Source organism: Gallinula chloropus (assembly GCF_964237585.1).
Source record: "Gallinula chloropus genome assembly, chromosome: 2".
NCBI lineage: Eukaryota > Metazoa > Chordata > Aves > Gruiformes > Rallidae > Gallinula > Gallinula chloropus.
In genome coordinates, this window is record NC_140086.1 from 44,251,733 (window position 1) to 44,265,658 (window position 13,926).

The 13,926-nt window shown below is 37.1% G+C and overlaps 1 protein-coding gene across 1 annotated transcript in view; it reads right to left on the reverse strand.

Annotated features, from left to right (window-relative positions):
• The window catches only part of SNTG1 (syntrophin gamma 1), a gene marked incomplete at both ends in the record, with an annotated part of 157,243 nt that overhangs the window by 37,646 nt on the left and 105,671 nt on the right, over positions 1-13,926 (reverse strand). Inside the window, 2 exons of the mRNA XM_084260606.1 lie at positions 6,824-6,895; positions 11,597-11,713. Of these exons, the coding sequence (XP_084116732.1) occupies positions 6,824-6,895; positions 11,597-11,713 (189 nt within the window). The remainder of the gene's footprint in view (positions 1-6,823; positions 6,896-11,596; positions 11,714-13,926) is intronic.

Here is a 13,926-nt window from a genome sequence, read left to right on the forward strand (position 1 = left end):
TATCCCCATGGAGTATAGGAAAGGAACTCCCTAATTTTCCCAGCTGTTAGGGGATTTTATGTTAACAACCATGAAATGAGAACAGGATAGATCAGTTCTTCTTCAAGAGGCTATGTACCTATTCAGTAAGAGAAAAAAAAAAAAGCACCTGACTAAAAACCAGAAAGAGACAGAGAAGCTGTGAGAGTAAAAGTCCTTGTAATTCTCACATGGCAAAATTTTTGTGCATTTTTGTTGGTGTCTTTTTTTCAATTTTAGATGCATTTGCTTTAAAGGTAGTAAAAGGTCTTTTAAAGGTCTTCCTCTTGGAGAACACAAATATTGTAAGAGTATTGTATCCGATTAAATAAAAGGCCAGAAAATTACCCACCATAATCATTTAAATCATAATTAGTTAAAATACAATCATTACTTACATAATTGTATGCATTTTTTCCCTGTTTTTTTTTCCCACAGAATTCCTTACTTAGATTGTCAATACATTATGGAAGGCTGAGAATAGATAAGGGTAGCATTTGTGTTGGATATCAGTATGTCAGCAAATTAGTATCAGTACATGTATAAAAATTATATTTTTCATGTACTTGCTAACAGTACTCTGAAAAAAATTCAGAAGTGCCTATGGAAAAGAAGATCCTATCATAAAACTACAAAATAAAAATGTATCAGAAAATTAATGTTTCTATTTTTCAGTGTTGCCTCTTAGTGTTGAGAATAAGTAATATGTAGAACTCCACTGCAAAGAGAATGCATTAAGGGAAATTTTGAATAGTTATCCAGTGAAAAAAATACAGCGTGACCCCTGTTGCATGAAAGCCTACAGTCCTACATTCTTTATGCAATAAAACTGCAACATCTTATGCTAAATTTAATTATTGCAATAGTCAGAAAAGCTAAACCAAAAAAGAAACCCTCATATTATTAAAGAATGTGATTAGAAAATAAGAGAAAATTGATAAATTAGAGGAAAATGCTATAAAAAAATCTACTAAAAAGTACATATTAGGACATATTAGTGGGTAAAATACTGAAATAAGGCATCCATCCAGTCCTGATTAGACTTGTGAAGCCCTCTGAAGCTTTGGATAAATCTTGAATATCTGGGAAGCAAGACACATATCTTTCCTGAGTAAACTCAAAATATATTCTATTCCCTCAATTCATGTGTTTATGTATCCACTGGCATTAAACTTAAAATTTAACCGAATATATAAACATTTTCAGTAGATTCCCATACTTTCTATATCAGCCTTTTCCCTGATACTTGCTTCTTGTTGTAAAACTCAAAATATTTTTGTATGACACATTGAAGAGCGAAGGACTGAGCTATAGAAAAAAAAAAATCTCACAATTAAAAGGATGAATCTGAAAGAGCATTAGCAACTCAAGGAAACAAGGCAAACATCCTGGCAGAGAAATTCAATCTTTTATATTACTCTTTATTTTTCTGTCTGAAAATTTTAACGAACTTTATTCCATCTCCACATGGAAAAAAATGCTTAGAAACTTAAGTTATTTACCAATTTATCAAAGACACTAAATTCTTGTTAAAATATACACACACATGCACATCATGCACATTCAGAACACACATGTTAAAACTGCTTATTAAAAACACAGGAGGTGCCAAAAAGACATACATAATTCAACCAGCTTTGAAGCACTGAACAGGACAAGTCTATCTGCCCATTTCTGAAGCTGGTACCTGCTTTTCTGGAGCACTGAAGATTTGATCAATCCTAATATTGGAATTAGTTGGCTGTTACTGGGGCTTTACCCCTCAAAACAGAGGATAGGGGAAAATAAGCTTCTTCCAGAATAAACTAGGGACAATTTTTTATATTAATTTCTACCACCAATTCTGTTGATAATGAGTCACAGATCCATTTTAATGTCAAAAGTGGCATCATTCGATTATCCTGTCTGACAAATTGCTTTATATAGATCACAGATTTTCATCCACATACTAATGTCACTATACAAGTAGCAACAGCTTGAATAAAACTGGTGGTACAAAAAAAACCCAACACACCCAACAAACTGGCTTAAAAAGCTATCAACTTCATACCAGTTTCTTCCACTGATTAATCATCAGAACTTTTACAATTTCTAACATCTTCAATGTGTACTCACTCTTTCTGTTTCTTTTTAGGGTTAAACAGCTCTTTAGTGCCTTATATTTTCTCTCTGTTGAGGTACTTCTACCCCGTAATCAACTATTGCATTTTTAATACATTACTTTGTATGCTTATCAGTTTATGCATTTAGCCCTCCACAGGTCTTAAGTTATTTGCATCTCCATAAATGTTCCTTTTCCATCAAACATAGTGCACTGCTGTTTGCCATTATTTCACAATGCATAATTTAATTCAATATAATTAAAATGAAATTTTTGTGCTCAGCCTGCTCTACCTACTTTGCATGTCAAAAATTATTTCAACCCCAAAATCTTGACAATGAAGAGCTTTCTACTTAAATATATTTTTACCTAGTAATTTCAAAACTTTCTGGAGAACCTTTTTTTGTATATTGTTTTGGTAGTGTATGAATGTGACGTGACTGTCAGGGTTTTGAGGTTTTTACACTTTTTTTTAGTACCTACAATTTTAAATAGTGAATTAGGGGATCAGTGTTCCTTTGCTGAATTTATGACAAGAAAGCTGTTACTCATAAAGTCAAAAGAGGTTTTGTTATTCTACTTTTATGCTTCAAATTGTAATGTTTTTATGATTATTTAGAAGGGTGTAATCACACTAGAAATAGTGACTTATTGCCTTGCTTAGTGCAAGTCATCCCTTATTTTTCTTGTCATTTGATGGGGGAGAAAAGGAAGAATACAGGAACAATATAATTGTGATTTAATACAAGGACTATGACAAATATGAATCTGCTAGTCATAAATGACATAATAATCTCTAATTAATTTGCAAAAGATCCTGTCTTTTAGGTGCTTTCAAGCTGAGAGAACCCTGAAAATTAGAAAATGGCATCCCAGTTTCCTATATGGTTCATGAGAGGAGCTAGAGACTTTGGAACGGATGCTAAAGGAGAAAGGAAGGACACTCCACAGATGCAGGCAACTATGAAGAAAGCATGGGCCATGGTGGCAACTGAATTTTGAGCTTATTTACCATGTTTGGACTATATTCCTTTTCTGACAATTAAATCAGTGAAGCCCTCTGCTGGGTGTTGACATTAATATTTATTTAGGGGTTTAATATTTTTACTGTCAGCAGAAGTGGTAGCATTCTCTCATATTAAAACACTGAAATATTAATGTATATTCAGTAGGATCTGACAGTTCATATTCTCCACTGTAGTGCTTCTGTCATGAAGAATAACTTAGAGAAATCTCTAACTATGGGAATCCACAATTCCACCCAGAAGGACAAACTTAAGGTAGGTAGTATGCCTCTCTAATCAAAACTGCTCTTGCGAAGTTCATCAGAATTGTAGTCAGAATTAAGGAGTGAAAGAAGTAGAAAATAATTACTTAAGAAAGATTTATTAGTAAGTCCTGTCCTTTTGGCATGAGGGACAGTCATTGAAGTTGCCAGTATACAGCAGCAGAAAATACCAACATTCTTGGGTCAAAGTTGCTTCCTAATTTTTAATGACTGAAAGTCTAAATATGGATAAAGTTTTTGAAGCATCAAATTCCAATTTAAGCAAGACATATAATGCAGATATGTTTTTAATAGTAAGTGTTGTGACAACATTTAGTAGTTCACTTTGACAAAGAAAGCATGACATATGTTCCTTCTGGCTCTACAGAGGTGGTATGGCAGTCCTGACCAATACACTCAGTCCTGAATACAGATGATACAACCTTCTCAGGAAAACCAACAGCCTGAACAACATGGAAAGAAATATACTTTGGAAAGATTAAATCTTCTGCACTACTTCTCAATCCTTGGCAAATTTGTAAAAAGGTTAACACAGACTGCTTGCAAGTCCTTCTTCTTAAAGTGAGTGTTCGCCACAGAAACTATACCTATCTATACTTAAAAATTAAACATATATAGGAATTTTTGTTGACACTGTAGCCAACTGGCAAGGACCAGACCACATCAATACTATGAAACCACTTATTCCCCTAAAACACGGTGGTCACATGTAACAGCTTATTAGAAATGCTCCTTCACCCATAACTCTAAAGCTACACAAGGAATTATCTGGGACAGTGCTAGATGGCCTATTTGGTCCAAAATCCACGGTAGTGATCATGCTAAAATAAATCAAGAATATAGATGATGGCATTCCACTATCTGTGTATGTTCTATATTTACTTCTAGTAAATGTGTAGATTGAAAAATTTGAGTTTAGAGAAGAATATGGAACTAAACCCACTTAAAAGACACTGAGTGATGATACTGTCCTGCAAACGGGCATTAATATCTTCGAGGATTTATCTCTGCCCAATGACATGTGAATGCCTTTTTTGGAGCAGAAACACAGAACGATTACATCTCCTCAAATTTCCTGAAACAAATGACACGAATTCAGTCTCTGCCATGGAGGAACGGGAAGTGCAGGAGAGAGAACACTCTGCGGCAGCAGATCCCAGGTTTCTTTTCTTCATTTTTTCATTAGGTTTCCTGAGCTATCATGCTATCTATCAATCTCTGAGAATATAATTGCTTCAAATTCTGTTAGCCTGCCCTTTTGCTATTCAGCTCATTCTCCAAGGAAAACAATTTTATAATGAAAGTAGCATGTGAGGTACTACATAAAGGAAGAAGTTTGAGGGTGATCACAGAATAACTTTTTTCAGTTTCTTCTGCTTCACTAATATCCATGGGGCTTGTACAAATGTCTCTGGAAATACCCCGCTAAAAAGGAAACATTTATGATGCTGGTATAAAAGCTGAACAAAACCTTGAGTCTCTATAGAGGTTCAGTGTAGTAGTAGTAATGGGAAGCTGTTTTTCTTGGTTTTATGGTTTTACTCGCTTTTATATGTAGTGAAACCATGATTAAGTCCTATAGTACCTGCTGTAGAAAAACAGAACACAGTGAAGATTAGTATTCCAATGTCAGAAGCTGTAATTTTACAGCAGTGATTTTTCTACTTCCATTTTTTATAATTCACACAATTTAGTCAGCTAAAGTACCCGTTTGAAACATTTTAACACTTTATAAGCTTGACCATGTTTACAGACATGGCCATAACTGAATATGAATAATGTGATAAAAATCAAATACATGATATTCCTGCATCAGTTAAACTGGAATTGCCTCTCTGATGAGACATTCCTCTGTGAATACAGACTGAGAATGGAGTATTTACATCTCTTCCCAAACAGGTAGGAGAACAGGGTGATAAGAAAAAAATAGCATGTTTGTTCTCTTTTCTGTGCTTCTAGATAACGGTGCCAGGAAGGCACTGGTTCAGTGTTTACTACTTTGTGTCCTGACTCCTTAGCAGTAAATAACTTCTGCGACAGAGCTGAAAAGAGAAAAATTTCCCACACTGCTATATAAGAAAGGGGAATAAAGAAGGGGAAAAAAAGAAAAATGGCTAAAAAAGAGTGAATTAATATCAAAAAAGGAAAATAGTAGAAAAGGAAAAGTACTTTTTAAATTACAGAACACTGTATGGCATGGGTTCTGTATGTTTCTACTCAAATGGTATAATAAAATCTTTGGATAAATCACAAGGTAGAGCCATCCTGGCTCCATCAGGCTTACTTATCAGAGAAGAGCTTTCCAGATGTCTACTGTTTTCCATGCTCAAGGCATGAAGTAATCAGAAACTACCAGAAAAAATAAAAAATTGCATGCCATAAGTGAGATTTTTCATTTCTCTCAAAGCCTGGCCATATTCTATGTTGTTCCTATTATGCCCTCTGTGCAATGTCTTCACAGAGCAACTTTTTCTGTTAATTCTCTCCCTACATAAACACAAAACTACTAAAGAGTCAATGATTTCATACACTTAGTATGAAATGATGTTATCACAGCAATGGGATGTGTTGTATTAGGCATATTCTACTCCTCGATGAAGACTCCAGACCTCACGGTCTATGTAGCAGTAAAAGAACTCCTTTTACTTTTCTGTTCCAGATTGCTAGGAGAGAAGACTGGTTTTTCTTCAGACTGTACATTTGGTTTCTTTTTTTTTTTGAAGTCTCCAATTTAAATTTTTTCTGAGTTTTGTTGACCTTTTCCACCTGTAATCTCCTCCTAAAGGACAGTATAATGCACCTTTGTGACCTGCGAAAACTAGGAAACATGCCATGTATGCTGGTACATATATGTACAACAATGGCCCTATGCAATTTGCTACTCATAGCTTTAGCTTTCTGAACATATTTCATTATCTCTTCCTACTTTTTACAGTTAAGATGAACTGAAGAAATTGGAAAAAATAGAGGACAAATTTTTTCAGAATGGGATTGCATGTTTTAAGGACTCTGTAGTCTTAGTGATGTCTTACATTGCAGCCACTGTCAGTTGCATCAACATATTTGAAAGCAATGGAATTAATCACAATTTCTTTAGCAACTTCTTTAGGAAAAAAAAAATAGTTATACTGGTTAAATGTGCCACTAAAGCAAAGCTGTAAACCCCATACTGTGTTACGGAGAAATAAAATAGTTTCCAAGTCAAAATCAGTTTATTTTCAATTTTGCCATGACTTTTGAAAACATTCTTTCTAGAGTTTAGCTCAGTATCTACTGAAACCAGGACTTCTGATATTGACTTCAAAGGAAAAAAAATGGATCTCTTTCTGCAAGTTAGTTTCCAGTTACAGTGCTATGCTCTGACTTGTCAACGGGTCTGGCAAAATGGCAATTTATTTTATAATTTCTCATCATACCTTGAGAATTTTGCACATTATCTCATAAACGGAAAATGTTTTTTCAGCTCGTGTCCAATCCCAGGTTGTGACCTTGGAAAAACAACAACAAAAAAACAAAATAGGAAAAGAAAGTAAGTCATTTTTGTTTATTTCAAGAATAAAGTTTACTAAAAAAAAAAATCTGTCCCTAAAACTTTCTACTCTTTACATCATGTATGACAAAGAGCTGCCTCAGAGCAGTAACTAAAAGGGAACAGACTCTTCCATGCAGGCAGGACTTAGGAGACGTCTTTCCTGTCTGCTTGTGCTTCCAGTGCAGTGCCTTTGCAGGCAGCCTGATCTATGCTGAATGATGCAGGCTATGCTCTATGCTGCTCCCATGCTTCCCCTTGGAGCCTCCTACCCACACTGGTGGAGGCTGCATTTAGATCCTGAGAAGATGCAGTCCTTGAATTCCTCTCACAGACCCTTGATTATAAGAGGGTATGTTTCTCACCACTACTCTCCTTGTAACTGCAGGCCACAATTTGCTCCCAAACACTTTAATTGCAAATCCATAATCCCAAAGCCTAGAATCTTCCAATGTCCTAGATACCTCAAACACCTTGAAATCCAGGGAAAAAAAAAAACTACCAAGAAACAACAGAAGCAAAGATCTTTCTTTTTTTTTAAACTAAGATTAATCTAGTCTTAAATTCTAACAATGATTTGAAAAATAGTGTACTTCTCTTTGACTTAGGAATTGACTATTGCTTTTAAAGGTAATAATTTTATGCATCTATTTTACATTATAAATTGTACATATGAAGGAGCTCAATAAAATCATGCAATGGTAAGGGTTAAGACTTAAATGGTACATGAATATATTCAGTAAGGGAAAAGTCACGGGAATTTCACTGCAATCTATAAATAACTTTCCAAGGAAACTGCAAGAAGGAAAGACGAGAATTAGTCTCAAAAGAGCGAAGAACACACAAAGCAGAATGAAAATTGAGACTATATAAAAAAAAATAAAAATCTTAATGGTAAGAAGTATTGAGCAGTGGCCCAGCTCCAAAGGAAGACAGTTACGATTGTTAGGCAAGATGAAGAGGCTGATGAAGACATAAGTTTATTTCTATTAAAGGTTCAAGAATACAAAGTTCTTTGAAAAATGTATCATAAATGATATTCACAGCACACAAGGGAAATATTATATGAAACCCAGTTAACTTTTATCTAAAGAGAAAACAATAATGAATAGACACAACATAGCTGAGAAGCATCTGTGAGTTTTGATGCCTTGATATAAAACCTCTTCTATTATTTGCATCCTCAAACTCAGTTTTCACTCTCATTGAAGCACTGGTATCACACTAGATTTCTAAGGAAGGGAAAGAGTAAATACTGAGAGTCAACCAATCATTGGATGAGTAAAGAAATGTTGGAAACATACAATCTTTATGTCTGAGTTTTAAGAGGGGAGGGGAGGGGAGGGGAGGGGAGGGGAGGGGAGGGGAGGGGAGGGGAGGGGAGGGGAGGGGAGGGGAGGGGAGGGGAGGGGAGGGGAGGGGAGGGGAGGGGAATGGAAGGGCAAGGGGAAGGGGAAGGGGAAGGGGAAGGGGAAGGGGAAGGGGAAGGGGAAGGGGAAGGGGAAGGGGAAGGGGAAGGGGAAGGGGAAGGGGAAGGGGAAGAGGAAGGGGAAGGGGAAGGGGAAGGGAAGCTCCTCCTTCTCCCCTAGTTTCCTGCTTTTTGTATGTATACAGGTACTTCTTTTCAGGTCAAACCAAAAAGATAAAGATAAAATGCAAAGCAAAAGCAACTAGAGAATTATGACACCCATATAAATTGGATGCCCTGTTCACTTTTAATATTTTAATTTTAAAAGCCTGAGTAGCAATAGAAAACGTGTTAGTGTCTCTTTCTCCATTAAAGTCCATTCTCTCTGAGATTTCCAACTATAAACTGTAAGAAAGGTAAAACAACCAGACTTGACACAATAATTCAAAATGAGAAACATACCAGGAAATAACAAAAGGAGAAAAAAGAAAGTAATTTTGTTTAAAGGTTTCAAAATGCAAGTAAGATGCATTAGAATTGCTCATCTATCTATGCATGGAAAGTAGAAGTACTCTTGACCAAACGGGTTAAAAAAAGAGGCAGGCAGAGGCTGCTGATATATACTGTTTAAACATATGCTTCTGCAATGTGTTAGACTTTGGCAGAGACCAGGGAAATACTTTCATCTGATTTTCTGGTTAAAAAGTTGGCAGAACATCTCTGTTCAGAAAACAACTTAATCCAAGGAGTTTACACTGCAAATATAATTAAAACTGTTTTTCTTCTTATACCAACACTTTATGCATCTCATAACTAGAAGCTCTGAAACTACAGCATTGAAGTTCATAAGCCCTGGAAAAGATGAACACAAACACCTGCAGAACAGCAAACAACTGTATGTGTAGAAGTTTGTATATACAAAATAGGATTTTAGAAGTCCCTTTAAAAGGCCTACTGCAGTCATTGAGTAGAAGGAAGTTTTGCAGGGCATATAAGCATGCAGTTACACAGATTTCATGTTAGTAAGGTAGCTCTACAGGAGCCCTTCCTGTGTGTGTCCTTTAAAGGATATGTTTGTCACCCTGCTTCCTTCCTACTCCTCAGAGAAAAAATATTATCCTTGATGTATGAACTTTCTATTTCAGAGTAAGAACCATAATATGACAAAATAAAATCATGTTGTGCTTGCAGCTCAGCTGAAACAAGACCTCCAAAGACTTCAAGGATCGGTGGCTTGTCTCATAGAGCAGCAGCTTGTCAAAATTGTCCGAACTCAAATCACTACAGTTCACAGCCCTACTGCAAATGTTCCTCCCACACTCATTAATCATCACTCACTATCCATTTATCCACCAGCAGCATACTACTCCTACTATAATTGCAACCTCAGTAAAGACTCTTATTGTTCCTTCCATAATGCTTACATAAGAATAATCATCCTCTTGTACTGAACCAGAGCTCTCAGCATTGTTTCTGCTTCTATCTAGTGTCTAGAATGGAGGTCACTTTATATGAAAGGAAGCAAATGTTCCGGTAGGTCTGCTGAAGCCAGGAGAGCTGTTTTTGAATTAAGGTTCTTGGCAGCATAATCTGACATTTTAATCTGATCCTGAAAATTATCCACTGACAAAAGCCAAACTCCCACACGAGTGAACTACTGTACTGACACTGAACACACGAAGTTTTCAGTTCAGACTTACTTTCATTCTTCACGTCTTTCACATGATCTCAAGTATTTTGCTAAACAAACACGAATAGTGACTGATGAATCATGTAATGGCTTGCAAGCCAGCTTTGAACTACCTCAGGCAAGAATAAACTACAGCCTGGATCTGGCAACACAGGGTTTAGCAGCGATCAGAAGGGTCACCTAATAAATGGAACAAACAAACCCACACTATTCTCCCTGTTGCTAGTATGGGAGTGCTACTAGCTCTGTAGCTACTGGCTTAAAAGTTAGCTATAGGATCTCTCTACTTACCGCAGTTCAGACATATCCTAAAACTGTGAAACTAAACGGCTGAGACAACAGCTAAAATTCTGCACAGCATTGTCAATGAGATTCCAATTAATATATTTAACCTGAACAATTTCCTTTGTTTCCCTGCCTGTCTTTTGGAACTCCCAAGTAGCATAAAAAGCTACATTCCGGATGAAATCTAAATACAGAAATATTGACATTTCCACAGCATACTAAAAACTTTGATATTTCACAAAACATCAGTAGTTTGACTGGAATGGTAGTTCAGTTTAAATATAACTATTTTGCTTAAGGCTTGTCATGTGCCAAAGGGAAATGAAAATCCCCCTTTTAGCAGAAGGAGATTTCTCTTGTCTTCTTCCATGTGCTCAGGTAAGTGAGAGAAAAGAAACCCTTGTTAGATGCCAAACCATCTGATGAACAGCTATTTAGTGTCACTTCTATAAAACATACTCTGGAATATTTCTGTTTCAATTCTGTTAGCTCAATGAGTGATGTGTGTGATGGGTCCTGCACGTGGGTCACAACAACCCCATGCAATGCTACAGGTTTTGTGAAGAGTGTCTGGAAAGCTGTCCTGATGAGAGGAAAAGGAACTGGGGGTGTTGGTTGATTGTCAGCTGAATATGAGCCTGCAGTTTGCAGAGGTATGCAAGAAGGCCAACAGCATCCCGGCCCATACCAGGAACAAAGTGGCCAGCAGGACTAGGGAAGGGATTGTTGTCCTGGACAGTGAGGTTACACCTTGAGTGCTGTGTTTTGGGCCCTTCAGTACAAGACAGACACTGCAGTGCTGGAGTGTGCCCAAAGAAGGGCAATGAAGCTGGTGAAGGGTCTAGAGCACAAGTCTGATGAGGAGCGGCTGAGGGAACTGAGATGGTTTAACCTGGACTGAAGGAGGTTGTAGCCAGAGGCGTGTCCATTTTTTCTCCAAGTAACAAGCGATAAGACAAGGGGAAATGGCCTCAAGTTGTGACAGGGATGGGTTTTAGATTGGATATTAGAAAAAATTTCTTCAAGCAGTGAAACAGGCTGCCCAGGGAAGTGGTTGAGTCTCCACCCCTGGAGGTATTTACAAGAGGTGCTCAGGGGCATGGTATAGTGGTTGGACTTGAAACTGCTAGTTAACAGTTTTATTTGATCTAAAAGGTTATTTCCAACTGAAATAATTTTATGATACCATGTCTTATTGTGAAAAATGTGCAAATATAACATGAAATTATTTTAACTTAATAACATTTATTCCCACTACACATGAGAGATATACTTACTGGAGGTGCTATAAATTTATACAGGGAAGATCCCCTCAGTGCTAGAAACTTTGGTGTGTACATTCGATCCTGAAGGGAGTCTTGTTCCCGTTCTTCCGTCCAGCCCATGTAGACTATCTGACAGAAAAATCAAGTGTTGAAAATCTCCTGAGACACTTTCTTCAAGTGAATTGCAAATAATTCATGCAAGTAAGCTGATGTCTGTTGACACAATATGGTGCATTGGCAATGCACTTACAATCATGTAGTTGTATAAAGGATGCCTGTTATGACAATCCAAAAAAACATCAGAACAAATATTTATTGTACTAGCAACAAAAAAAAAAGCTAAACCACATACTCAGAGGCTGTTAAAGGTCTATTATCTCATTAAAAGCTTCCTGAAGTATCTCTACATATTTGCTGACAGATCACGTCAAACAAATTTAATGCAAGTGAAGTGTAAGGAACCACAAGGCAGGAATACAAAACCAAGCAAGTGTTGTTACACAGCAACATAGATAGATACAGTCTGCACACAAAAGTTCACAGTTAGGTGTTACACAATACAGTCTTAGAAATTTTATTTCCAAATAATGACAATTTTTTGAGGTTCAACAAAAGCAAGTGTAGAGTCTTGCACCTGGGAAGGAACAACCGCTTGTATCAGTACAGGCTGGGGGATGACCTGCTGGAGAAGAGCTCTGTGGAGAAGGACCTGGGGGTCCTGGTTGATGACAGGTTGGCCATGAGCCAGCAGTGTGCTCTGGTGGCTAAGAGACCAATGGGATCCTGGGGTGCATCAGGAGGAGTGTGTCCAGCAGGTAAAAGGAGGTGATCCTCCCCCTCTACTCTGCCACGGTCAGGCCCCACCTGGAGTATTATGTCCAGTTCTGGGCTCCCTGGTATAAAAAAGACAGGGATCTCCTGGAGAGAGTCCAAAGATGATTAAGGGCCTGGAGCATCTCCCCCATGAGGAAAGGCTGAGTGAGCTGAGACTGTTCAGCCTGGAGAAAAGAAGACTAAGGGGGGACCTTATTAATGTTTATAATTATCTTAAGTATGGGATGCAGGGGGAAATGGCCAGCCCCTTTTCAGTGGTCTGTGGAGACAGGACAAGGGGCAATGGCTGCAAGTTGGAGCACAGGAAGTTCCGCACCAACATGCGGAAGAACTTTTTCACAGTGAGGGTGACAGAGCCCTGGGACAGGCTGCCCACGGAGGTGGTGGAGTCTCCATCTCTGGAGATATTCAAGACCTTTCTGGATGCCTCCCTGTGCAATATGAGCTAGGGATCCTGCTTTGGCAGCAGGGTGGGACCCGAACTTGAGATCCCTTCCAACTCCGATGATTCTATGATTCTATGATTTTTTCTCATCCATCTGAAAATCCCTACATAGAAGTTTTGAATCTCCTTGTTTAAGAACAGCAAATTAACAGACTGTTTTCAGACATATTTTGAACAGACTTCATCTATAGATAAGAAGTGACCTGAATGTTTTGACTCTTGCCACTACTTGCATATATTCTAACACAGATGTATGAATCAGAACTTATTCAAACCCATTTTAGGATCTAATTCCCTACTTGTCCATCTATTAAGTTTGAGTAACTTAATATCAAATCCTAAAAGAGTGTAAGTCATAACTTTGCCAAATTTTGGAGAACATCTGAAGAGGGAGCAGACATGTCATGCAACTTTTGACTTATAACCACGCCATTAGTAATAAAATACAATTTCTAGTGTGCACCACTATACTACTGCTGTGGAAAATAGATACACCCATATTTCATACAGTGCCGTTAATGAAATGGATCTATTTTTAAATCTCTTTATGAAAGTAATTTCTACATTTACTAAGTATCTCTCAAATGTCAGTAATGAACAGATAAGGAAAACGATTTAGGAAATGTAACTACCATCATATTATTAGTTAATGACTTATTCAGTTTACCAGTGGTATAAACATACCTAAATTAATGTTTGTACTGCATGTTTTATCCATTGAGATTTTTGCATGTCATATACTATTAAAAATTCTTTACAAAGTTTATTTCCTTACTGTTGGGAAGAGGATTATCATAAATAGTTCTTCATAGAATATACATTAATTGTTCTGGGTTGTTTTTTTTTTCTCTATTTTAAAATTATTTTTTCCTTTGGACTGCATTGTACCACACTAGAAATTAACGTCTTTTTTCAAATGCCCATGAATGAAAGCTACAGTGCTAGTCTCCATCACAGTTTAATAGATATTTTATGGTCTATAAACAGAGACAGGGAGAAGGTCCATTTCTCTAAAGTTTACAGTGAAACCTCAACATCTAATTCTTTTGCTACAGCAAACACT